Source organism: Camelus ferus, chromosome 1 (assembly GCF_009834535.1).
Source record: "Camelus ferus isolate YT-003-E chromosome 1, BCGSAC_Cfer_1.0, whole genome shotgun sequence".
NCBI classification, from domain to species: domain Eukaryota; kingdom Metazoa; phylum Chordata; class Mammalia; order Artiodactyla; family Camelidae; genus Camelus; species Camelus ferus.
Genome location: NC_045696.1, coordinates 70,394,453 through 70,417,801, shown reverse-complemented (window position 1 = coordinate 70,417,801; position 23,349 = coordinate 70,394,453). Strand labels below are relative to the sequence as shown.

At 47.3% G+C, this 23,349-nt stretch overlaps 2 protein-coding genes across 19 annotated transcripts in view; one reads left to right on the top strand and one right to left on the bottom strand.

Moving 5' to 3' along the window:
- The window catches only part of VPS8 (VPS8 subunit of CORVET complex), a 223,049-nt gene extending 212,231 nt beyond the window's left edge, over positions 1-10,818 (top strand). Inside the window, 2 exon segments of the mRNA XM_032482907.1 lie at positions 8,830-8,910; positions 10,152-10,818. Of these exon segments, the coding sequence (XP_032338798.1) occupies positions 8,830-8,910; positions 10,152-10,361 (291 nt within the window). The 3' untranslated portion in view covers positions 10,362-10,818.
- The window catches only part of C1H3orf70 (chromosome 1 C3orf70 homolog), an 81,005-nt gene continuing 59,683 nt past the window's right edge, over positions 2,028-23,349 (bottom strand). Inside the window, exons 2-8 of one of the 18 annotated variants that reach the window (XR_004321018.1) lie at positions 22,311-22,875; positions 7,667-16,636; positions 7,291-7,383; positions 5,895-6,217; positions 5,309-5,461; positions 4,790-5,078; positions 2,028-3,076 (exon numbers count right to left, since the gene is read on the bottom strand). Coding sequence is in view for 2 of the 18 variants with exons in the window: in XM_032482932.1 (XP_032338823.1) it covers positions 22,319-22,875 (557 nt within the window). In the remaining 16 variants the exon portion in view is untranslated. Of the gene's footprint in view, positions 3,077-4,789; positions 5,079-5,308; positions 5,462-5,894; positions 16,637-18,040; positions 22,876-23,349 lie in introns of those variants that run through there. The other 17 variants (XR_004321025.1, XR_004321013.1, XR_004321016.1 and 14 more) reach the window with 17 other exon arrangements.

Below are 23,349 nucleotides of genomic sequence, written 5' to 3'. Positions count from 1 at the left end.
TTTCCTCTCTGTCGAGGATCACATTCCTGCTCTGCCTTTTGTCCAAAGTTTGAAAACAACTGCTATCTATATTCTTTGGCTAATTTTATACTTAAGTTGGGAGAGTTAGTAGTTTATTTCCATTACTTTATAACGGCAAGATTTGGAAGTTTCTAGTTTTTTTGGTACAATGAACAATAACTTAATAATTTTTCTCAGTTCCTTCTTCTCCCTTCACCTCTCAAAGAAATGGTCCAAAGCATTTCTCTTAGACAGCAAATTGGTGTCTAAAATAACTAGAGTACGACCACGGTGCAGCAGGGCTCTTCCTCTTTGCTTTGTAATTACATTATTAACTTGTATTGGGCTTTGCTCATTTCAGAGTTAAACTTTCTTTTCCAGGGTTGATTCTGTATTTCTCTTGTTATCAGGTAGTCATTTTTAGGTCTATCCAGATGGGCGGGAATACTGAAACTGAACATGTTTCATCAGTCATATCTCTCACAGAAAATCATTAAAGACCCTGCCCTCGGAGAAGAGCTCTGTCATAATTGCTGCCCTATAGCAGCATCTATCAAGATAGTTATTTGACATTCTTCTTAAGTAGGCAGCAATCAGTTAGATAATCAAAACGTAGCTAGGCCTTAATTACATATAGGAAATGAATGCTTTCCCTGCCTTTTTTTTTTTTTTAAAATAAGACAAAGGTGGGGGTAGGGGTTCTGACTAACAGAAAATGCCAACCTACTGTGGAGCTTTCTTTGTAACTCTAATTCCTGTAACTTTGTAACTCCCTCTCCCTCTCTGTCTCCATCTTCCTGGGCCTTTTGTTGACCCTTCACAGGCCTGGTGGGATGACTTTCCCTTAACTAGGAAGCAGAATTATCAAGGATCCCCCGAAGGAGGTCAGAGACCATCAGTGTTTAAGAGTGTGGTGTAGATACTGACCCCAGCTAGTCCTGGTCTGTTCCTGGCACAACCTTCTGGGTCCCTTGAACGTGACTTTCTGTCAGGCGTCTTCCAGATGGATGCCACAAGCATAGACGTGGAAGAAACCTACTGCCCAGACTCAGATCTGGGCTCTACCACCAACCAGACGGACCTTGGGCACATCGTGCACCCTGGGACTAAGGATAACAGGAGAACTGACCTCATAGAGGTTTTGCGATGATTTACTGAGACGAGGTAATACATGTTCAGTGCGTGGAACAGGGCTGGCTCGCATAATTACTTGCTCAGTAATTGTTACCCGTGGTGCTGGTGGTGGTTACACCTTTTCACACCTCACAAGACTTAAGTCAGCATTCTCTTCCTCTGCTGTGAACTCTCACTGTGCTGTGTCTTTTTTATTGTGGTTTTGAAGATCTTGGTTTTTAATGAATATTTTTTATTCAGCCTCTCACGGTTTCCATCTTCGACCTCAGATACTCTTCCCTTAGAGCTGGGATCACCACTCTAAGTGAAATTTCCTTGAGAGATGTTCTGCCCGGTGTTTCCCTCCTCTCTCCAGTCGGCTTAGCAAGGTACCTGCTTATTTTATTATTTCTTCACCTGATTCATTAGCAGCTGTGAGCTGCTGAGAGTTCTGAGGCATTGGGAAACGAGGGTGTATGAGAGGTCACGTTCTGTTTAAACTGTTGTCTGTGGGAATTTTAGGAAAGGTGTTTTCTGTTTGCAGATGGGAAAGGAAACAATGGCTTATCTCTGAAGTCAAAGTTTCATTTTAGGCAAAAGTGTTAAATATTAAGGACCTCTAGTTTGAAACAGCTTACGTGGTGGTAAAAGTCTGACTCTATTAGGTACAGAAAGATTTGACAGGCCGAGGCAGGCGGGAGGGAAGTGGGGAATATGGTTCTCAAGCCATACATTCTGCACCATCTGTACCCCCATCCCCACCAGCACATCACAGCACCGCCAGCAGAAGCCGCCTAGATTGAAGAGACAATTATGCTGCAGAATTAAACCAAGAGCCCCATGTCCTTCACAAACTAGACTCAGCCCTCTCATGTGTTCATGTGGGAAGACAAGTAGGAAGGGAAATGTTAAGATTTTTATTTCAGCACTTATTTATTGTGGAGAATAAGAAATGAACAAGCAGAGCTCAGTCCCTGTGACTGTCCCCATCTCTGTGTATGACTCGGAAGGCTTTGTGTCCAGAATCCATAGTGTTACCCGTATTCCTAGGAACCCAGCCTTCAGGGTGGCAGGGATCACGGTTGTTTCCTGTATCAAAGCTTGATATGCTGGTTGCGAGGCCCGTGGATCCTGGAAGCCCTGGTTTGTTTTCTTCCTTCCAGCAGATGTAATTACAGCTCTCACTTCCACCACGTCTGTGAGTCACTGAGCTTTGAAATGTGTTGGCGCTACATGAGCCAACGGCCCTCTCCCTGGGGCTCTCCTAGATCATCAGCACCTCATTTTCCACCGGATTTACTTTAATGCTGAGTCTTACAAGGTCATTTCCAGAGCCATCACTGCTTCTTCGTGTAATGTTCAGCTACAGTTTAATTTTCAGCTCTTATCATTGGACTTTATCACACAGGAAGAAAGAAATTTATGCTAGCAGATAGTATTGATTGTTTTTCTTTCTCTTCCAGTTGGAAAAATCACTCCTAGTCAGTCCTGTGCTGGTGGGTGAGATGGTCTGGAAAGAGTGCTTTATGTTTACAGATTTGTCAAACTGAGGCTGTGTTCAGGTTTTGTTGCTCCCACTTTTTTTGTGTGTATGACACTGATTTGACAAATCAGTTTCTCTGATAGCATCTTACTGTTTCTCTTCAGGGCTCTCAGGAGTCTTTGTGACAGTGCCTCTAGTTGGTTGGCCTTGTTTACTTCTGACGATGCAATAAAGCCATGATCAGCTTCAGTAAACATCAGTATCTTACTTGAAACGTTCATGCCTTAAGCGCTTATTATCTCATGGTGCCCACATCTTACGCAGATGGTAGAGTGTGGCCCATGATGGCATTGCGCTTTGATAAATTGGAACACAGACCTAGAGGAGTGATGAGACCTGTGCAGTTATACAGGGAGCTGAGATGGGATTAGAGCTCAGGTTTCCTGCTTCTCAGCCCATTCTTTCTTCCAGGCACTTCTCCTGGGAGCAGAAATAACACAATCACAGTAGTCACTACCATTTACTGACCATCAAATAGGTGCCAAGCCCATCCAGGATCGCTAATCCTCCCAATTCTGCAAAGAGTAGTTATACAGCCAAAGAAACTGAGAGAAGCTAAGTAACTTGGCCAGAGCCACTCCCTGATCATTGCAGAATCCAGGTGGACCCAGGTCTGTCCAAAGCCACCCCTGTGTGTGTCTTCCTGCATTGCAGGGGGTTTAGAAACACGCCAGTGACTATGTACATAGAAAATCTGCTCGCCCTTCCCATCCCTTCCTCCATTTGACCAGCAGATAATTATCTCATGACTGCTCTGTGCCAGGCAGTGCTGGGTGCCAGTGGGTGGGAGAGAGAGCCTGTCCTGAAGCTCTCCTCCCACAACGCTTTCCCTCCACTCTCCCTTCTCTCTCCCACAACATCCACCCATCCCTCTTGCTAGCAGGTGCACCAGCCTTGGCTGCGCCATGCTCTGATGTCTTTCTTTCCATTTCGTTGGCCACATTAGATTAGGCATACATGACCAGTATCGCATGTAGACTGGGCCCTCCAGTTAATAACACTGAGAACTTCCCAAGTCCTGGGCATTTACCAAGTGCTCCATGTGCCTCACTTTCTTAATCTGCTCAGCCACTTTATGGGGGCAGCTATTATCATCATCCTTATACTACAAAAAAAAAAAAAAAAGCAGCTAGCTCACTGGTAACTGTAGTGCCAGTGACCAGTGATGCCGGGGCTGGGCTCAGGCCGGCAGGCTCAGGAGTGCAGGCTCTGAGGGAGCAGGTCTCGGGCATACCGGACGGAGGGCTCTGCACCAGGACGTGCTGAAGTGACAAGAGAAAGGCTTTTAACCACAAGTCCCACTGGCTTGGTAGTTTTCCTTCCTTCTTAAAAGGGTTGGTATTTTCTGACATTTGAAAAATAATCCTTTCCCCAAAAGTGAATTAAATATAATGAAATAGATATTTCACTGAGATACAGGACAAACATGCCAGAAATCACAAAGAATCTTTAGAAAGTCCAAGTTCTTAGAAACGGAAGACGAATGTCAGTGATTTCATGCTGGGCCAGAGGAGCAAGCTGCTGCCCGCTCTCATACCTAAATGGACAGCTCAGAATAAGCCAGGGTGTGGGACTGTTGAGAAATTGTTGAACATCTGCTGGGTGTAGAGCATTGGGAATAGAAGGATGAATAAGATAAAGTCTCATATTCAAGGAGTTCACTAGCTAACGAAGAGACAGATAATTACACTACAGTGAGCGCAACAGTGTAACTGCAAGGACAATTTTGATGGTATATGCAGACAGCGTGAGACCGTGTTTCAAACAAGGCCCCTGGCAGACATGCTATATATGTGGTTATTATACCTCAGTAACCTCTCAAGTGTTGCTTATCAGACTAGAGAAGGGGAAATATTTTTGTGGGGTTTTTAATGTCCCGGAATCTGTAAACTCCTCTGGATTTACTCATCCTTATTCCCCAGGTGCTGATATAGTAAGGCCCTAGAAATATTTGCTGAACCACAGAACTGGATCCCTGTTCAGGAGGCCTGGGGGAGAGGACAGGAGCCTGCAGGGGGCAGGCATAAACCAGCTGGACAAGCGGCCTCCCCAGGGCCCTGTCCCTCCCCTCATTCTTGCCCCACCTCACTTTTCGAACCCGAGACCCATGGAGAAGAATACAGAAATCCTCACCTTAGTGACTTATAAGTCATTGCCTGAATGTTTCCATTTTAAAAATACTCTGTCTTGTTCCAGGAAGGATTTTAAGAGAGGTAAGCATTTCCTGGGTCCTAGGCACGTCTACAGATGGCTCTCCTGTTTCGCCTCAGATGACTTGTTTTCAGATACTTTTCCACAGAGACAGTACAGCTCCACCAAGAATAGGTTGTCTCCACCCTGCAGAAACTTTGCTTCCAGAGGGTCCCAGGGCAGCCCGAGCAGGCACTCCTTAGTTCAGTGTCTTGCTGTCCAGGATGATGGCCTATAAGAAATGACCTGTCACCTTCAGTTATTTCACACCCAAAGAACAACCATATTTTTTAATTCCTGAAGGATGTTGTTGGAAAACCCCTTCCTTTGGTATCTCCAAGGAGTTTAAGAGCTTAGAGGACTAAGATAACAAGCCTTGGTGCCACCATGGTCTGGGTATGTTGTGTTGAAATTATGGGTCTGCATGTATGTGTGTATACACACGTGTATGTGCACACTTACCTGTTTGTTACTCCAGCTTTTCTCCTAGGACAAGGGGGCTAGGGTTTATGAGGTAGAGGACCTGGTTATGACCCTTAGTTGGCCGTGAATTTTTCATTCAGGTTGGGTAGGTCTCCAAGCCTTCTCTTCCTCAGTTTACACAATCCTGTTCACCTGTGTAGTAAAGTAGGTACAGAGCTTGCATTTCAGGAAGATTCAAAGTAAACCATGGGGTAAAAATATTCTTAGTAAATTTTCTTTTTATACCCAAGGGTTGCAAAGATGCACGAGAGCTTAATGGATGCTGAAAACATACCTAATCGGGATACCTTAGAAAAAGAGAAATGCTAATTGACTGGCTGATTTGGTACAGCTGAATCAGGAGGCAAGTGCCCATAACCTGAGAGTGTCCTGCTCCCATTAGGGCTCAGTGAGGACAGGAAGTCCAGCCGCACTGAGCTGTTCTAGGTACAGATTAGCACACGGCTGCTTCAAGTGCAAACTAAGGACCAGCTCGGGAGCATGTGAGAAACGCAGAATCTCAGACCCCACCCCAGACCTTCTAACCAGAATCTGCATTTTAACAAGATCGCTTAGTGATACTCACACACATAAAAGCTGGAGAAGTGCTGGATTAGAAAACATGGATTGGACCATCATTTGAGACTTCTGCACCTTCTGTCTCAGTGAGCAAACTCCCGGGGGCTAGAGCCATCTACTCTGTGCCTAGAACAGACGTCTCTGCCATGTACTGTTGCCGGGGGCAGGGGGGGTGTGTGTGGAAAGCACTGATTCTGTTTTTAACAGTAGCATTTTCTACTTCTGATCCGACATGACCTTCACTTTCCCATAATGATTTGAGTTGGCTTCCAAAATAGATCCAATTGGATAAAATAAATAAGGAAATCTAGATTTTTTAAAACTGTTCGCCTATGAAAATAATATAAAACCAGGTTATAATAGCACACGTAAATGTTTGCCCCCAAGCCCTATCCAGCTGCTAGTCTTATATAGCTGACCACTTAGCTTTGAGTTTCCAAGTGACAAAAGCAAAAAAGAAAACATAATTAGTAGCAAGTCTGCACAACTAGTAACTGCCCAGCAGTTTTTCTCAGCGCAGGGTCTGATGGGAATTCTGCACAGGTCATCGTAAGTGGCCTGCACAGCTGCATCTTCATAGTGAGTACAGTAGTACATTTCATGAGAGGTTTTTCCTTACGTTATCCTTTCAAAGCAAAGGGCTGTTTTATAAAAGTATAAGGAGAGGTCTCCCCCTGCTTTGTCATTTGCTAACTTGGCCTTTACAACCTTCTTTTTAATTAACCTGCCTTAACACCTCCTCCCCCCACCCAGGGCACCTTACCTAGACCATTCCCGACTTGTTTCCATTTGGACCCTCCTTGTTAAACTTTATCACGGGGTAACCAGGGAATAAGCAAAGGTGCGATCAGGGAGGCTTGGTCCCATGTCACAGGGAGTGTGGTGAGGTTTCGAATGGCCAGTGAAAGGCACCTGTCGTCCTTGTCCTTAACCCGCCCTGCTCCCCAGTTCATGCCAGCAGTACTGAAGGGACTCGGAGAATCAGGGCAGGACCGTTTTCTCTCTTGCTTGCTTATGCTCAGTTTGCAGTATTTCTCAAACCTTCAAATTATCTTTAGCTTGGAACTCCCCAGTGTATCTTACTTAGTATCTACTGGAAGTGTGATACTCCACACACTTTCTCTCCAAGAATAGGATCATTTTTCCTACCAAAGTCTATTGAGAAAAAGTATTTTTACAGCGTCAAGGCAAGTTGAAACGTTCTCAGGTTAGGGACGGTCCCTCTCCTGTGTCTGGCGGACCCAAGGCGTGAGTCTAGAATGCAAAGCAGGGCCCCTGCAGTCTGTCTTCTCTTTCTGGCTGCCCTGCTCAGGATTCCCTTCAGACCATCCTCAGCCCACTGAGAGCACTGGGAAGAACTAAGGCCACTGTCCCCTGGGCTGGTCTCCGAAGCCAGACGTTACCTCTGCAGCATCCTGCGGGACTCCAGGGGCCCATGAGCTGTGACCCTCATCGTGGATAGCTGCTTTCTGGGTCTCGAAGCACATCCTTTTCACCTAGTTAGGAAATGAAGGTGTGAAATAATTTCACACTCACTAGCGTGATTTATTTCAGGGGTAGTGCTTATTTCCATTCTGTCTTAGCTCTTAGTAGGTTTCCCCCCTAAGGGTGGTGAAAATTTTGAGGAAAAAAGTAAAGTCCTTTCTGGAAGACAACTTTACATAACCTCTTAAAGTTTCTGTATGTAATGCTTTTTAAAGTTCAAATCCTGGGGGGTTGCAGGGCTGGACACGGCAGTACCTTCCTGCTAGAGTGGCGGTGAGGATTTGACGAGCTCACCCACACAGAGTATGCAGCACAAGGGGCTCGGCTGTGGTAAATGCTCAGGACGTGGTCAGTCTTCTGAGTGGTGGTATTTGCTCTGTGCCTCCCCTGTCGTCCACTCCACTGCCCTGTTCTTGAACGTCTTCCACATCCTGGACACAGGCATTTGTTTTTTTATCACTGTTTTGGTTGCTGTTCTTGCCAGGACATTCATAGAAACAGACCACCTCTTGCAGCTCCCTTCAGTCCCACAGCCTCGCTCAGCCCCATAGATGCGCTCGTGTCAACACCCAGACCCTGCATCATTGAAACCCTTCTGAAATTATCATTTAACTTTAAAATTAAGGGTGTCCCTAGATTGTAATAAAAGCTGAGCCCTGGTGGGGTGCCAGCCGGTTAAAGATACTTTAAATAAGGATCTTGTCTAATTTAATGTTCAGCAACCTTACAGAGAAGAGTCATCCTCTCTCAAGTCAGAGAAGGGACCTGCCTAAGATCACGTGGCAGGTTAGTGTCAGAACTGGAATTCCAGCTCACCTCCGACTCCAAAGCCTGTGGCGGCTTCTGCCAGGATCCCATTTTGCCCTCTAGCTATGCGTTGGATCGGATCCACTGAGTAGGACCACAGTGTTGGTGCAGTAACAGGTGGAGCAAAGCAAGACTACTGGGGGAGCAATTAGACTTCCTTCCTCCAAAGCAGACTAAAATCGCAGCCCCGTAGGTGGCTACCAGCTTTACAATGAGGCAGGGAAATGACGTGATTTTTCACATATACTGTATCCCCACCACCTGCACAAAGAAGGAGCGTCTTTGAGCGCCTTACTCGGTGAGGGATAAGGCGGGGGAGTGGGGAGCGCAGGGCTGGGTGGAACTGAACTGCTCTGCACAGTAAAGGCAGAGAGGGACCAAGCAGCCCTTAAGGAAGCTCGTCAGTCTGAAAAAGCTGGAAACCCTGGGGTGGGGGGGTGTCCCTAGAGAGGTCCACCTGCGGCTGGCACCAAGGGACTGAGGAGGGACACGCCCATTTCTGATTACTGTCCAGTAAAGTATCTCACCAGTTGCTGGAAGCATGGATTTTCCTCACAGGAACGAAGGAAGCGCCACATCCTGTCTCAGCCTTGACCAAATCCAGAGGCCTCCCCTGGGGGTTACTAACCTTACTGTTCTTGATTTCTCAGGCAGCCTCAGAACCTGTTCTGGATCCACAGCAAATCCAAGCATTTGATCAGCTTTGCCATCTCTACCGAGGAAGTTCCAGGGTAATGTTTGTGTGGTTGTTTATATCTCCTATCCATAATTACTGTTTTAGTAACAGTGTCCTCAAGTCCTCACTCCAGCCTCCTCCTTAGTCTGTAAGTGCCCTGGCCTCCCTGTTATGGCTTGTGGCAGCCCTGACCCCAGGGAGCACTCAGAACTTGGTAGAGGATGCAGAGGAAGTGGAAAGATCTCTGTCCCTTACCTGCCATGGGCTGTGAGGACACAGAAGGGCATCTGTGTTTATCCTGCTTCCAGAGCAAGCAAGCATAAGCCCAGTCCCTCATCTAGGACCCTTTATACTGATGACTGCCAACCTGCCCTCAGCCCCAGACTCTGCTAGGCATCTGCATTTGTTCTGGCCATGAAGGATGAATGCTAAATTAAAGTGGTTTAACCAAAATGGAATTGGAAATGCAGGCATCTCAGGGCAACCTTCCGTGAGCCTCTCTCCAGATTTCTTCTACCTGTGGCTCTGCCATCCTTAACATATGGCTTTTACTCACATGGTTCAACATGGTTGCCCCAGCTCCAACCATCACATCTGCATTCCTGCTAGCAAGATGCAGAAAAAGGAGAACTATAAGCCCTCTATTTAAGGACAGTCCCTAGAAATTGTATACACCTCTTCCACTTACCTCCTTTGTCCAGAACTGAGACACATGAGCACACATAACTGTAGCTGGGATTAGGACAGTTGGTCTTGATTCCAAAAGGCCCTGGGCTAAAACTTACTGGAATCCTGTAGCTGTAGAGAGAGTACAGATTTGGGGAGTTCCCAGCAGTCCTGCCACTACCTGAGTCTGGGGGTTCCAAGGCACTTCAGAAGCGTGCTCATTACCTTTCCCTACCGGCTCTTCCTTGCTTGTGCCTGCCTCTGGGTGGCATCCTGTCATCCAGTCCCCCAGAGCAGTAGCCTGCCGGTACCCTGGGCTCCTCCTCTCCACACAGTGGGGGTTCCTACTCAATAGGCACCTTCTCTACATCTCCTGGCCATTTCCCTTTCCAACTCACAGAGGCCACTGCAGGTCTTCTGTCACTTCTCCAGGCTGTTGCTTGGGTACCATCCCTAAATCCAAGTCGTGTTACCCCCTTGCTTAAAACACTTTCCTGGCTTTCCATACTTGAAAGTAAGAGTCCAGACTCTACCCTCTCCTCCACACCCTAGTCACCCCTAAGTTCTAGCTGGGCCAGATTTGTCCCTGAGCTCTTCCTGAACCGTCTTGAACTCTGCCACCCTATTTAGGGCCCCCTCCCAGACTCTGCCCCACCAGCCTCGGTCGATGCAGTGTCCCCTCCTTTGCAGCTGGCTCTCCTTACAGAACTCTCCCAGAATCGCAGCAGTGACAGCTGCAGGCCATTTGGTGGCTCCCAGAGTGGCTCTGCCTTCAACAGCATCTTCCAGAAGGAGAACTTCCAGCTGCAGCTCATTCCCCCGCCCGTGACGGAGGACTGAAGCCTCTGGGGAGGAGGGAGACTCGCGTCTCTTCCTGGTGCTGCTGTAGCATCAGCACCAGACTAGTTGATTCTGTTTTGCTCATTAAGCAGATGACTGTCACATACCTCCATCCAGTCATTTAAGAAAATTCGTTTTGCCTGTTGGGCCTTTTTCCTGTTTCCCCTGAAGCATAGAGAAGCAGCACAGCTCCCGCAGCTGCCATTCCAAGTCTGTCACACCCCATCCCTTCCAGCTGGTGGACGACACAGAGAGAGGGAGGGACGTGACCTCCTGCTGTGCTGGGACAAGGACTGGGTCAGCTCGGCACAGCACAACGGAAACCTGCACTGGGGGGGGAGCGAGGAGCCTGCGGGGCTGGCGTACCGCCTTGTCCACGTGTTTATGTTACAACCTGCTTAAGTGTAAGGCCTGCCATTTCTAACAATAAACGCCTCCTGTTGGAGTCCTGCAGGCCTGCTGGCTGTCTCACTCTCCGTCTATCAAGTCGTAAAGGATGTTTAGAACCCTTGTTGCCCTAGTTCAGTTCTAGTAGCTCAGTCAAGGCCCCTGACTGTGGCAGCCCTGCCTGTCTTCAAATGAGCAACTGCATCATAGGCCCATCTGTCTGGGTGCTCCTCTGATAGCGACTAGGCTGCTAGAGCAGTATTTTTATGCTTCTTGGCCCAGGGCCCTTGGATGTCATGGAACCAATAACCGCAGGAGGTCGCACCACACACGCAGGATGAGGCGTCCGCCTCACGGGCGCAGGTGCTCCATTTGCACTTCACTCGGGACGGGCTCCCAGGAACTGGCTGTGAGGCCCAAGCCACTGAGCATGCAGGGCGGGCCCACCCGTGTCCCGGCCAGGAGCCCATGGTGCTCCTAACGGCCCAATAACTAGTGAGCACCTTCTGGGCACCAGGCAGCATGCTGGGTCCTTTCCATGTTCATCATTTCCAATACTCCAGAACAATCCCCAGGGGACAGATGCAGAAACTAGATACAACTTTTAATAGAAAATAGAACCTGCTTCTGCCACATCCTAGCTGTGATCCTCAGCAAGTCACAACCTCTCTTGGCTTCAGTTTCTTTATAAAGTAAGGCCATGGTGATGACTAAATGAGAGCGCCTGTGAAAACAGAGCTCTGCGCAGGCACGCAGCAAACGCGCCAGAAACGTTAGCTTAACGCTTACACAGAACTACTCCCAAGGCGGCAGCGCGAGGAGGCCACGCTAGGGGAAGTGACCACCGACTGGATACCCACTGCAGCCACGTGACAGAGTCAACCCTGTCCTACAGACAAGAAAGCCGAGGCTCAGACGTGGGCAATAACTGAACCAAGACGCACACTTGAGAAGTGGCAGAGCACAGATCTGAACTCAGAGCTGATTCCAAAGCCAGTGATGCCACCTCCCAAAATTCTGTATCAGAAGGTTTCTTGATGAGCCTAAAATTAAGACCAAAGGGGCTTGATATTCTCAAAGCAAATTTGAGACTGCCCTTCTTCAGTCTCTAAAGAGCCAAGGCAGTTGACTGAGTATCGGAGCCCCGTTCAAACCAGGACCCGTGACACCACCAAAGCGCTCTCCTCCAGCCCCTTTCCTAGTTTATCATCCCCAATAGTCTTTAACTTGTCATTCAAGGCACAGCACCACTGACTAAGTGACAGCAGCTTTAGATCCAGGTCATGCCTTCTGCATTGGATTTGAAGAGCCCTCTCGTCTCATCTGAGGGTAGATGAGAAACTGACACAAGGGCTGGGCAATGCTGGGCCCAGTCCCTGGCCCTCATGGCACTTACATGCTCTATTCAGCAGCAATATGGGTCCCACTTCAAAGCAGTTCCTTGGGGGCAGAGACTATCTGGAAATCTATCCAGGCTCGGGCAGCAGCAGCAGTGGTTCTGCTGACATGACCATGGGAGCTCACTGAGGGGCTGGGGCTCCCTGTATCCAGGAGCAGCAGCTCTGAGCACCCGCACCAGCCCCAGCACCGAGCTCCAGCTGCTCTTCCAGGCCACATGCCCACCACTGGACTAGGACAGGTGGTAAAAGGAAGGATCTGGGGAGCGAGGTTCTAGGCACCCACCAGCTACCATGTGAGGAGGGCAGGTACCTGGTCTGAGCCGCCATCTTCCATGCTGGCCCCTGGGGGGAGGGAGAGACGAGCTTCTGAAAGGAAATCAGGGTCCTAAGAGGAGAGGCGAGGGACTCTAGCCAAAACACAGCTGTGTCCATCACAGCCTGTTTCTCCTTTGTACATGGTAAACAGTAAGTATTTGAATGGACCATCTGAAAATGGTCACTCGACTCACAGCTTGAGCTACTGCCCCGCCCTCCTGCCATGGGGGGCGAGGGTGGGGAAATGGTCTCACCCAGTTCCCCATGAGAGGCAGAATGGACCTTGGAAAGAAACCTGGGCTGCCAGTCAGGAGCCCCGGGTTCTAGGCACAGCCCCCCATGGCTCAGGTGTGAGCAGAGGAAGGCTGCAACTCTTCTGAAAAATAAAGACGCATCTGCTCTGTCTGAAGCAAAGGTCCCGGTGACGTGCAAGAGATGCTTTATAAAGGCAACACATTACCAACCAGAGCCTGGTGAGTGGGGAGGGAAGGTGTTTGTGGAAGAGGGAAGCCAACAGGGGCCTCATCAATGATGAATGTGGCTGCAAATAAATAATTCAGTGCTTTGGGGATCCTTTTAGAAGCAGTATGTTTCCACTCAGCTCTGCCTGCTGAAAATGTTTTTCCAAAGGTGCATGTCCAGAATCAGACACCTGTGACATGCCCAGAGCTGCAGGAAAGGCCTGGTGTGTTGCCCTCCGGGTAGCCCAGGGCAGACTCCAGGCCTGGGCAGTCTGACCACCACTGGGCTCCAGGGGGCGGCCCCGGTTCTCCGAGGGCTCATCCTAGCGAACCCTCCTCTCCGGGGCCTCTGTGGCCATCTCCTGGCCACCAGCCTCCTCCACAGCCCAGCAATCTACCAAGCCTTCCCCACTTCTCCATGAAGGTGGCAGCTGGACTCACCTTGTTTCCATGCTTGCGTTTTCCTGTCTGCCTCCATCACTCCTGAAGGAAGGATTGTGTTTGGGCCACGCCTTGTCCTCCATAGCACAGTGCTGAAAGCTGGGTACCTGCCACTGTCTTTTCTTTTAAGTCTCTTTTTAAAGTAAACCTTTTATGGGCAGAAATGTTCACAAACCACGTGTGAAAAGCTAGATTACTTCATGGAGTGAACACACTGGTACAACCAGCACCCAGATCAAGTAAACAGGAACGACCAACACCCCAGATGTCCCCTGAATTTTCTGTTCATCACTCCCACCCCGCAAGATAACCACCACCCTGACTTCTAACATCACCTGCTTTGAACTTCATTTTTAAAAAGGTACATTATTCTTTTGGAAGTAGCTTCTTTCATTCCAGTTACATCTGTAAGATTTGTCTATGTTACTCATTCTCGCTGCTGAATAGTCTTCCGTTGTATGAATATACCATAACTTATCCATTCTGTTGCTAAAGGGCGTTTGGTTTGTTTCTAATGGTGGCCCATTACCATTTTTCTTCCTGTTTTTTGGTGGCCATATGTACACATTTCTGTTGGGTATAAACTTAGGAATGACTTTGCAGGGTAGGAGGGTAGGTGCTAACACCTCTTTGAATACATGCCTCCTGTGTAAGTGACTGAACATCCACAGCTTCGGAAGGCGGTGGGATAGGTAATACGCACACGCCACCCCCTGCAGTCCCTTCCCAAGCCTGGTCTTGGTGAACAGGCCCCGGCTTCAGCCTCCTGCCCCAGCCAGGGCCGGCTGTGGATGGGCCTTGGCTTCACTCCTCAGTAACTGAGTGAGGCCAGTAGCCCCCATTCCTACCTGACATCTGTTCCCTCAGAACTCCGCACTACGTACATCTCAAAGGTTAGTATTTGGTCCTGATAGTCTTAAAGGACCATGTCCCAGCCCCTAGCAAACTGGAGGACCTCATGGTTTGCCCCTGCCTGGCCTCTCCTCTCTCTCTCCTGAAGAGTGATTTGGCCCATCATCCTTCAAAGCTCCCACAGCCCACCTCCACCTGAGATGGTGATTTTTGGTCAACTCCCTCCCTTTGTCCTCCCCATCACTGACCTTTCCGTCAGTCTGTTACTGCCTTTCTGAGTGGCTGTATCAGACATAACATGGGGCCAAAGTGATTTCCTGTTTGATTCAGGAAACACATTGCAGCTCCAGGAATCCACTGCCTCTCTGTGATTCTTGGATATGTTGGCGTAAGAATAAATCCTCTAGGGAAGAACTGATCCCTTTTGGAGCCCCCAAAATCTGCAAGGACCACAATGAATTCTTGGACTCCCTGATCTTATGCTGACCTAGTGACCTGTCCAGAAGCACCCACTCTGGGCCCATTGACCCAGGACCTTGGGTTCCTCTAGAAACCCAGATCCCTGGTGTCTTCCACTACTCAGTGCAGCTTCGAAATCATGCTAGAGTTACCCCTTGTTATTTTAGATTCCCAGGAAAAACAGGCTCTGTGGATTCCTGTGTAAATCCAAGCCCACCCTTGGGAAGCCCACCCTCCAGACAGTGCGGAACCGCAGCCGACTGCGTGGCCGCTTAGAGCTTGTGCATACGCTGTGGTGGCTCTTCCGGGTCCTTCTGCTGGTACACGGGTGCACCAACATCTGCTTGGTGAATTTTGGCATCACAGTTCACACAGGCAGATTGTAAACATTGGGGCAGAGCCCAGCCCTTTGTCTAGTACATGGGGCCCTAGTTCAGGGCTGGGTCATCAGGCAGGGTCTACACAGTGCCCTGGAGTAGGCTGGCCCTGGGAGGCAAGCCTAAGGGGGTGATGACCAGTGCTTACCACGAGGAGCAGTTGGTACCTGAACCGGGCTGGGAGGGGGAGGAAGCAGAAGCGGCTAATACCAAAAGCGCTAACCGTGGAGGCCAATTCCCGAGAGAAGTGTTAGATCCTGGGCCACCCCTGAGCCTGAGGTAGCATCTGGGTCTCGTCTGGGTCTCAGGCCAGAGCCAGTTCGAGGTCCAGCCAGGAGAGGCAGAAAGTCAGAGCAACTTGGCAACAAGGGCAGCACCAGGCGATGCCTGGAGGGCTGGGCTGTGGCTCCTGGATGCCCCCTAATCCCTGCCAAGAAGAAGGGCTGGTGGTGTGGGCGGGGCTGGGAGGGCCTCCGGGCCTCAGGTCGGGGCGGAGAGGTGAGTGTGGGGGAGCAGTGGAACCAGGCCTAAGCAGGGCAGGTGTGACTGCTGGGCCTCAACAACAAGGGGTAACACCGGCTGGATTTGGAATCAACAGAAGTTTGGAGCTCTGGCCCTGTCACTTACTTGCCGCGTACGAGTGACTCACCTGCCTCTATCGTTGACTTAGCTGCCGGATGCTTCAGCCAAAAACTCACAAAATTATCCTGTCCCGCCTGTCACACAGAGTTGCTGAGTTTGGCAGACAAGCTGACATCCAGGAAAATGCGTGTAAGTCCCCTTCAGCATCTGCGGGGCTTCATGGGCCCACGATGGGGCGTTTCCTGTCGTTACCTTGCAGTGGCGCTCCAGACCTCCTTCTCGGGATAAGCCAACTGGGATTTTACACTAGGTGACAGGATAGGTGTCACAGAGGACGAAGATGTCCCACTAGAGCCCAAGCTTTCTGATCTCCCATCTCTAAATTCATACAGTTTCGGGCTGGGGACTGAGGACAGTAAGAAACAAATCCCCTCCTCTTCTCCAACCCACTGGCCCAAGAACCTTCCAGCGATGGATGAAGGCCTGGAATGAGGTCACCGCCTGGGGAGGCCGGGTGGATCCAGGACACACAGTCCTCAGTCCAGCCTTCAGTCCCTGCCACCGCAGGAGGGGGTGGGGGGTGGGGGTGCATTGCTGCCCAGACTCACCGGCTCCCCACTTCCTCCCACAAACCTGCGAAGTCAGGCTCCACCGTGCTCACTGTCCTAGGACTCACGATCTTCAAAACAGCTTACTGGGTGTGTTTCTGATAATAAAAGTAACATCAATTCATTTTAGGAAACCAGGAAAATTTGAAAAAGCAAATAGAAAAACACCATTAATATTTGACAAATTTACTTTACCTTGTTTTTCACTTGTATTTTCACCAAATTCCCTCATCTGCCTGGTTCCTGAAGAATTCCATCTGACTTCTAATTGCCCCTCCTTGAACCCCACCTCGGGGAGCCTGAGTCCCGAGGTCCTGTCTTACCCCTTCATTCAGCAGAGTACTGGGGTGGGACACCAAGGGTTAAAAGCATTACCAGCTCCCAGTGATTGAACTGTAATGAGGAAGAGATGCTAAATTAAAGTTTATTGCAGAATAAAAGTGTGTGTAGTCAGCATCTGTAAGATGAGACAATGAGATGCTCTCTAAAACTTGGCAATACAATTTTGTAGAGTTAAGTAAGTATAATGCATACAGAGTTGAAGAGATTAGCTGTCTGCAGAAGTGACTTTAAAAGACAACTTATCTCTTGTGAAGGCAGAAAGAGCTAGCCTAGAATCACGATTAAACATGGAAAAAGCAATGGCCTAATCAAAGCACTGAGATAGTTGCAGAAAGACGGGGGGTGTGTGTGCACACTTGTGTGTACACGTGTGTGTGCTGGGGGAGGTCCATGTGGAGCACAGAACTGGGGGAGGGAGGGAGGAAGCCAGACGATGTCTGGATGAGGAAGGTGTCAGCTGGGTTGCAGACAGGAAGGAAGCACCCTCTATTCTCCCCTGGCTCAGCCTCCAGGGACCCTGAGAGTGAGAAGGGGCTACAGGAAGAGGCAACGCAGGCAAAGGGCCAAGAGGGTGAGCTCCACGGCCAAGGTGACTGCGTTCAAACCCACCTCCCGCTTAACTGCAAGTTGGGCCACTTTGGGGAAAATATTTCTTTTTTTTTTTTCCTAAATACTGTGTTAAGAAGAACGCCCTTTAACCAAAAATAGTGGCTTTCCTTCAAAAATGTCTACCTCGTGAGGCCTCTTCCTGACTTGCGAAATGGGGCTGCAGGCAGGGCTGCTCATAGAAGGTGGGAAGGTGGCTGCTGAGCGGTCATTCTTAATATTAACAATTAGTGAATCTATTAACAATAAGTGAATTTACTCAGCACTCAGCAGTGAGGTCATTTAATAAAAGCCAACCCCAGAAGCTGTTCTTTCCTCGGTGTCAATAAAAAAAATCAAGCTCCTGGATCCGCCAAGCTGAGGCCTGGCCCCTGAGCCTTGCTGACCAAGCGGCCGCACCCCTGTCTCTGCAGGGCAGGGGTCCCCCTGGATCCTGACCTGCCCTGAGAACTGTCTTATACAAAATGGTATGAACCGAATACACAGCTTGTAGCTTCGTGGAAATAAAGTGTTTGTGGGGAATGTAAGTCTTATGTGCATAAACCTAATGCAGCTATCAGAAAAGTTCTTACTATAAAGGGCTCTAGGAGTTAATCCTGAGTGGTGGCCATGAGTGTGTATTATGGATACCAATAATAATCTGCACTGTTTTTGTAAAGTTCAAGTGGAATAATGATGTGAACAGCTTACTTCCTTGCACAAAGTAGCACTAGATATGTTTCACATTTTGCAAATGGGGTTTTTGTTTTTGTTTTGTTTAGCTCACAGTGTTGTTATTTAAATCAGACAGAACCTCTCCGAAGAGGGGTGGGGAGGGAGGATACTCCAAACTCCAAAATATCAGACTTGTCCTGGTACAAAAGAAAAAAAATCACATTTATTTTACAAGGCAGTGTGTTCTAAAGTATTATACAGAGAAGAAAGTTGAACTGTTTGTAGGAAAACAATGCAATTTTAGGAAATTACAGAAGGATCAACATTGTGCTTAAAACTTTAAAACAGATAGGTTTTTAAAATAGACCAGTAAGTGAATGTTACAAGGTAGGAACAGCCTTAAAAGTACATATGAGCACAGTGATATGGAAGCTCAACATTAAAACCTCTAGTGATGATTTGCCTTCGAACTTGTTCAGACCACTGAGAGAGCACTGCTTCATTCTTAACAAGAAAAAGAACTCAAAGCACTGATAGAAACGCGGCCCTTCCCCCATACAGTCAACTCTGTTATCAATAATAATGAAAGGAAGCGGTGACATGAAATTTTTTGAAGGTAAATAATTCCAACATTAATTCTGAGACACGCCCCAGCACTTAGGTTTGGAAGTGAGAAGTACTGACATCCCGGGATGTACAGCGCAGATACAGTGAGTGGAACTCCCACGGCCCTCCTAACCGGGAAGAGATACAGACACACTGCAGAAAAAGCCCCCAAATTCAGCTGGCTTCCTTAACTCTCACACTTCCTCTGGACAGGGGAGTAGTAAAGAAAAACCCAAGAAAACTTTGTTTTCCTCATTTAAAAAGCCAAAACATGTCAATAAAATTTTACAAACAAGATGGACTAATCAAGAGTTGACTAAATATTATTTTAACTTGTGCTTTTTCTCCCTTGCCTAGAAGTTATTTATACCAGCAAACATATCTGGGTATTTTGACAGCTTTCTAAATTATCTGGTTGCATCCTATTCCCCCAAGTAGAGAATTTTATGTAAAAGGAGTTTAGATCAGTCCCAAAAGAACTATGATGTTTCAGTTAGGCCAGGAAGGAGAGGTTAAGAAATGATCCACCACTCCCAAGATAAAATCAAATCCTAGATCAAATGCAAAAAGTACTTCAGGAAAAAAAAATCATGGTTTTATTCTGTTTGGGAGATTTTATTTTTTGTTTCCTCTTGCCTGTATTATCTTGAATTACATGTCTTCCTCTTCCAGGAAAGAGAATTTTTCTCCAGGTTTTTCCTCAAATTTGCATTTCAAATCTTGAAAATACCTGGATTTGATTATAAAGCTTTAATTGTTAATGTACCAAATAGTTACAACCACAAAAGCATTTTAATTGCTTTGTCATTTCTCAGATAAGTCACGAATATATATGAAACTTGAAAATTCTAAAAGAAATCTTCGCTAGATAAGAAAGCTAAATTTCACACAGCACTTATTTTGTATCTTCCACCTAACAGCTTTTACACCAACTTTCAAAAAGTGGGAATGGTGCCAGTTTTCAACAAAAGCCTGAGAAAGCAGTTTTTCCATCCACACAGCCCAACTCTTTGCCCAAGTCAACGTGTAGCTACAAGGTCCAAATTATACAGCTTTCATATCTCTCAATGTGTAAGTGTTAATCAAAAGCCTATTTAACATGACCGTGTTTGGTGTCTATAATACACACTGCAGTCTAAACATTCTCTAAAGTGCCTATAAATATGCTTATACAAATGAGCAATATAATATCAGGATTACAGAGAAATTCTTCCATATAATATAGAACAGAACAGGTCTAGAATTTGAGTTGAAACTACATATTTTTATATCCTTATCAGTTGCTTTTGGGATGCAAGCATAAAGAAACAACTCTGGTTCAATCATATATGATTTTCAGAGAATTATTAATATTGACAGTGCTAGGACAAAAAAGATTCTTGCTTGTGCTTATTTAGAAAAGGCTATTTTGAGATCCAGGAGCATCTGATATTTAGAATCCAATGGAACATCTCCAATTCTATAAAACAGATAGTAGTAAGTGAAGCTCAGTGAGTTTTTAATTATAAAGAGATTGTGCAAATATTTAAAGTGATTATCAACCATTGTTAAATCCAAAAATTCCATTAAAATCGTGGCTACTCTGAATGGCAGTTCAGGAGTTTAAAAAACAGGAACCTAGGCAAAAGTCATAGACATTACCGATAAAGGGCCCGACCCTCATACGCCAGCCCAGGAAACGTGGCCCTGTGCCCGGGGATTCCCGTGGCTGTGGAGACCCGGTGTGTGACCCCAGTTAGATCAATGGGCAGAGGAGAGAACTAAACGGAACAGTGTCGAGAAAGAAGACCCCCGCACCCCCATGCTCCCACCCAGGGGATGCCACGAGCTCACCCGGGCTGGGTGGAGACAGGACTCGGGCATTGCTGTGGTTCACAGGCCGCCTGCAGCTGGCCGCTCAATCCCGGCAGGGGTGCCAAGAGTCTCGGGCAGGGCTCTGCAGCATCTGTCCCTAAACTCCTCTCCCAACATAAGCCTCTGTCACCCCCTCCTGGCCCCCGCTGTTCCTGGAGCTCCGTTCACCACCTTCTGGTTGGACGTGTTGAGGCTTTACACTTCAGGAAGCAGGAACTTTACACTGGCTGCATTCTCATCTGCAAAGAAAGTGGTAACTAACACTGTTTTGAAAGGAATATGCACACTCTGCTTTCTAAAGCCTATGGATGTTTGGGGCACCTAAACCTAACAGAATGTTCTGGCCAATCACTTGAACTACACATACAACCAGGAAAGCATGTTCTGCCCAGAGTGACTGACTTGTGAAGGATGCCAAACGGGGGCTTCAGGGAAGGACACAACAGGCCTCTTCTTATTTCTTAAAATACAAATGAACACGCCGTAGAAGGCATGTGTCTGATGCAGACGGAGCACAAGGCGCTGCCAGGAGAGCGCACTCGGAGAGGCACCTACCTCCTTACCTCCGACTTAGACAGTTCTGCTTTCATCTGGCCAACTTTTAAACTTCCTGGGTTCTTAACTATGCCTCAAGGACAGTCCACTTGGAGAAACGGCAGATAACCGACTCACAGGAACAACTATTATAAACAGAGATTAGGAGCAGGATTCTGAAGAAAGCTAAATAAGAAAGAATCATTCACTATTTTATGTGTGTCGGAAAGGAGAACATATACAACAGACCGTGAATATTACTGCAGTAAAGTGAATGAATATTACACAAAATATTTTCTCCTGACTTAGCAGCAAACTATTTCAACTGCTTCTGCATCTGCATAAAAATCCATGCATCATACTGAATTCTAATCCATTTCTCACCTAAGCCATTCTAATGCTTCATACAACCAAATGAAGCAGAATTAATCAAACCTATTAGATTCATTCCTAATCCCTAAAGGACTTGTCTTTAGCATTTCCATGCTAACTAAAACTATTAACCGATTTTTTTTTCGTAAGACATTGGATGTGGCTGCCTCCTAAATATAAAACCTATATAACTTCCTAAAAGTTTTCTCCAGACTTGAAGAACAATTTTAAAAAGCAGGGAAATGAGGAAGCCACCTGAAAGGCCAGCTCAAATGCTACACCACCTCCCTCAGCTAGCCCAAGCTGAGTACATCCCGCTCCTCCTCTGGGTTCCCAGAGCATGTGTTACCTCTCCTATTGGACTGTGGCCCCTTCATGCTGGGAGCCAGGTCTTACTCAGTCTGTATCCCCACAGTACCCTGAGGAGTGTAGGCATTCAGCTAAAGCTGGATTGAGTGTGAAATTGAAGACGTCATCTCTTCTGAAGTGAGGTCTAGCTCAGCCCCAGATCATGGAGGGCTGTGCAGACACTGGCAGAAATGAGGGGCTGAGCTGGCCTCAGCAGCTTCCTAGAAAGAAGCCTGGGCAATGTGGCCCAGCCTCGGGGCCGGTGGTGGGGAGACAGGGAAAGGGACAGAATGGCATCTCCAGGTGCACACCTTGAGGGGTCATATGAGCTGATCCCCATACAGGACTAGCAGGGCAGGAATGCCTGTCAGTTTGCCAAAAGGAATGCCAAAGTTGTTCTGCCAAGACCTGGCTATCTAGAACACGGCATGTCCTTCACTCTGGGCAGCTGCTCAACTTGACCCACGAGACTCTGATCATTGCTTTGCTGCTTTCAAAGTTCCCAGTGAGATTAAGGCTGGGTCACAATTCATGACACCAGATGCTACATACAAAGTAAGTCAAGATACAAAGAAAACCATTTATAAGAAAAAAGGTCTTAGTTATAATAAGACTAATTTAAAAGTGAAGCTAAATCAGCAGACCACTGAACTGCTATGAGACAGGCAGAAAACACCAACTGCACTGGGAAAAGGATCCACCAGACAAAAGTACAAAAGCTCAGCATGGATCAGAGGACCTGGCTGCCCACCTGGACCCTCACACAGTGGTTTCTATTGTTTCAATCACTTCCAGATCAGACTGCGAGGGGGAGAGAAGGGTGCACTCGTCCGGTTCCCAGCTGCTCTCTGGACTGTAATCTTCCTCTGAACTCAGTTCTGCTCCCTCTTCCGTGTCCTCATCACACGATTCCACATAGTGAGCCCCAACTGCATTGATCCCAGAGTCCTCAGAACTTGAGGGAGAAGAGCAGTGATCTATTTTTGGTGTATTGCTCTCTTTTGAAATTAAGGCATCGTGTGCAGAGACCTCCTCAGGGCTCATTTTGTGGGAATGTGGCGCCGGCTGCTTCTGCACATAACACATCTTCCCATTGATACATTTAACCTGATAGTTGTCAATAAAGAGGTCTGAGATCATACAGTACCTTGGTGAATCAGGCGGGAGAGGAGGCTGGAAGACAGATGCAAATTTCAAAAAGTGTTCAGTGAGGGAGACTGAGATCTGAATAGTGTTTGTGGGTTCCCGGGGCTTCGCGGGAATCTCAGTGCTTGGAAGCTGTTCCACAGGGGTCATCGGCTGATACACATACTTGCCTGTGGGGAACACAAAAAAGCAGCTGAAATCTAACAGTATTTGACAAACCACATTAAGGTAGCAAGTGGTCTCTAAGGACTCAGAAGGTCTTAAAACATATTTCAATAACATCTCAAAAGAGACCAGTAATAGAATCATTCAATACCATTACAATCAATTAAAAATAGAGCATGGTATATAACATCATGGTGTTTTCAACTAAGAAACTCAACACACTTTACAAATCTTATATCTGAGTCTTTCTAATGCCTCTGGAGTAGGTGGGTGGATAATACCATCCTTATTTTACAGACAACTTGAAATGACTTACCTATCATATGACAATAGAGAATGTCCACAGTATAGTATGGTAAAAACACACTATAAAACAATATAATATACTATAAAATTATAATTCCATTTTATCTTTAGTAATATGTTAATACAAACATTTAAAAACTGGAGGAATATATACCAACTTATTATCAGGATTA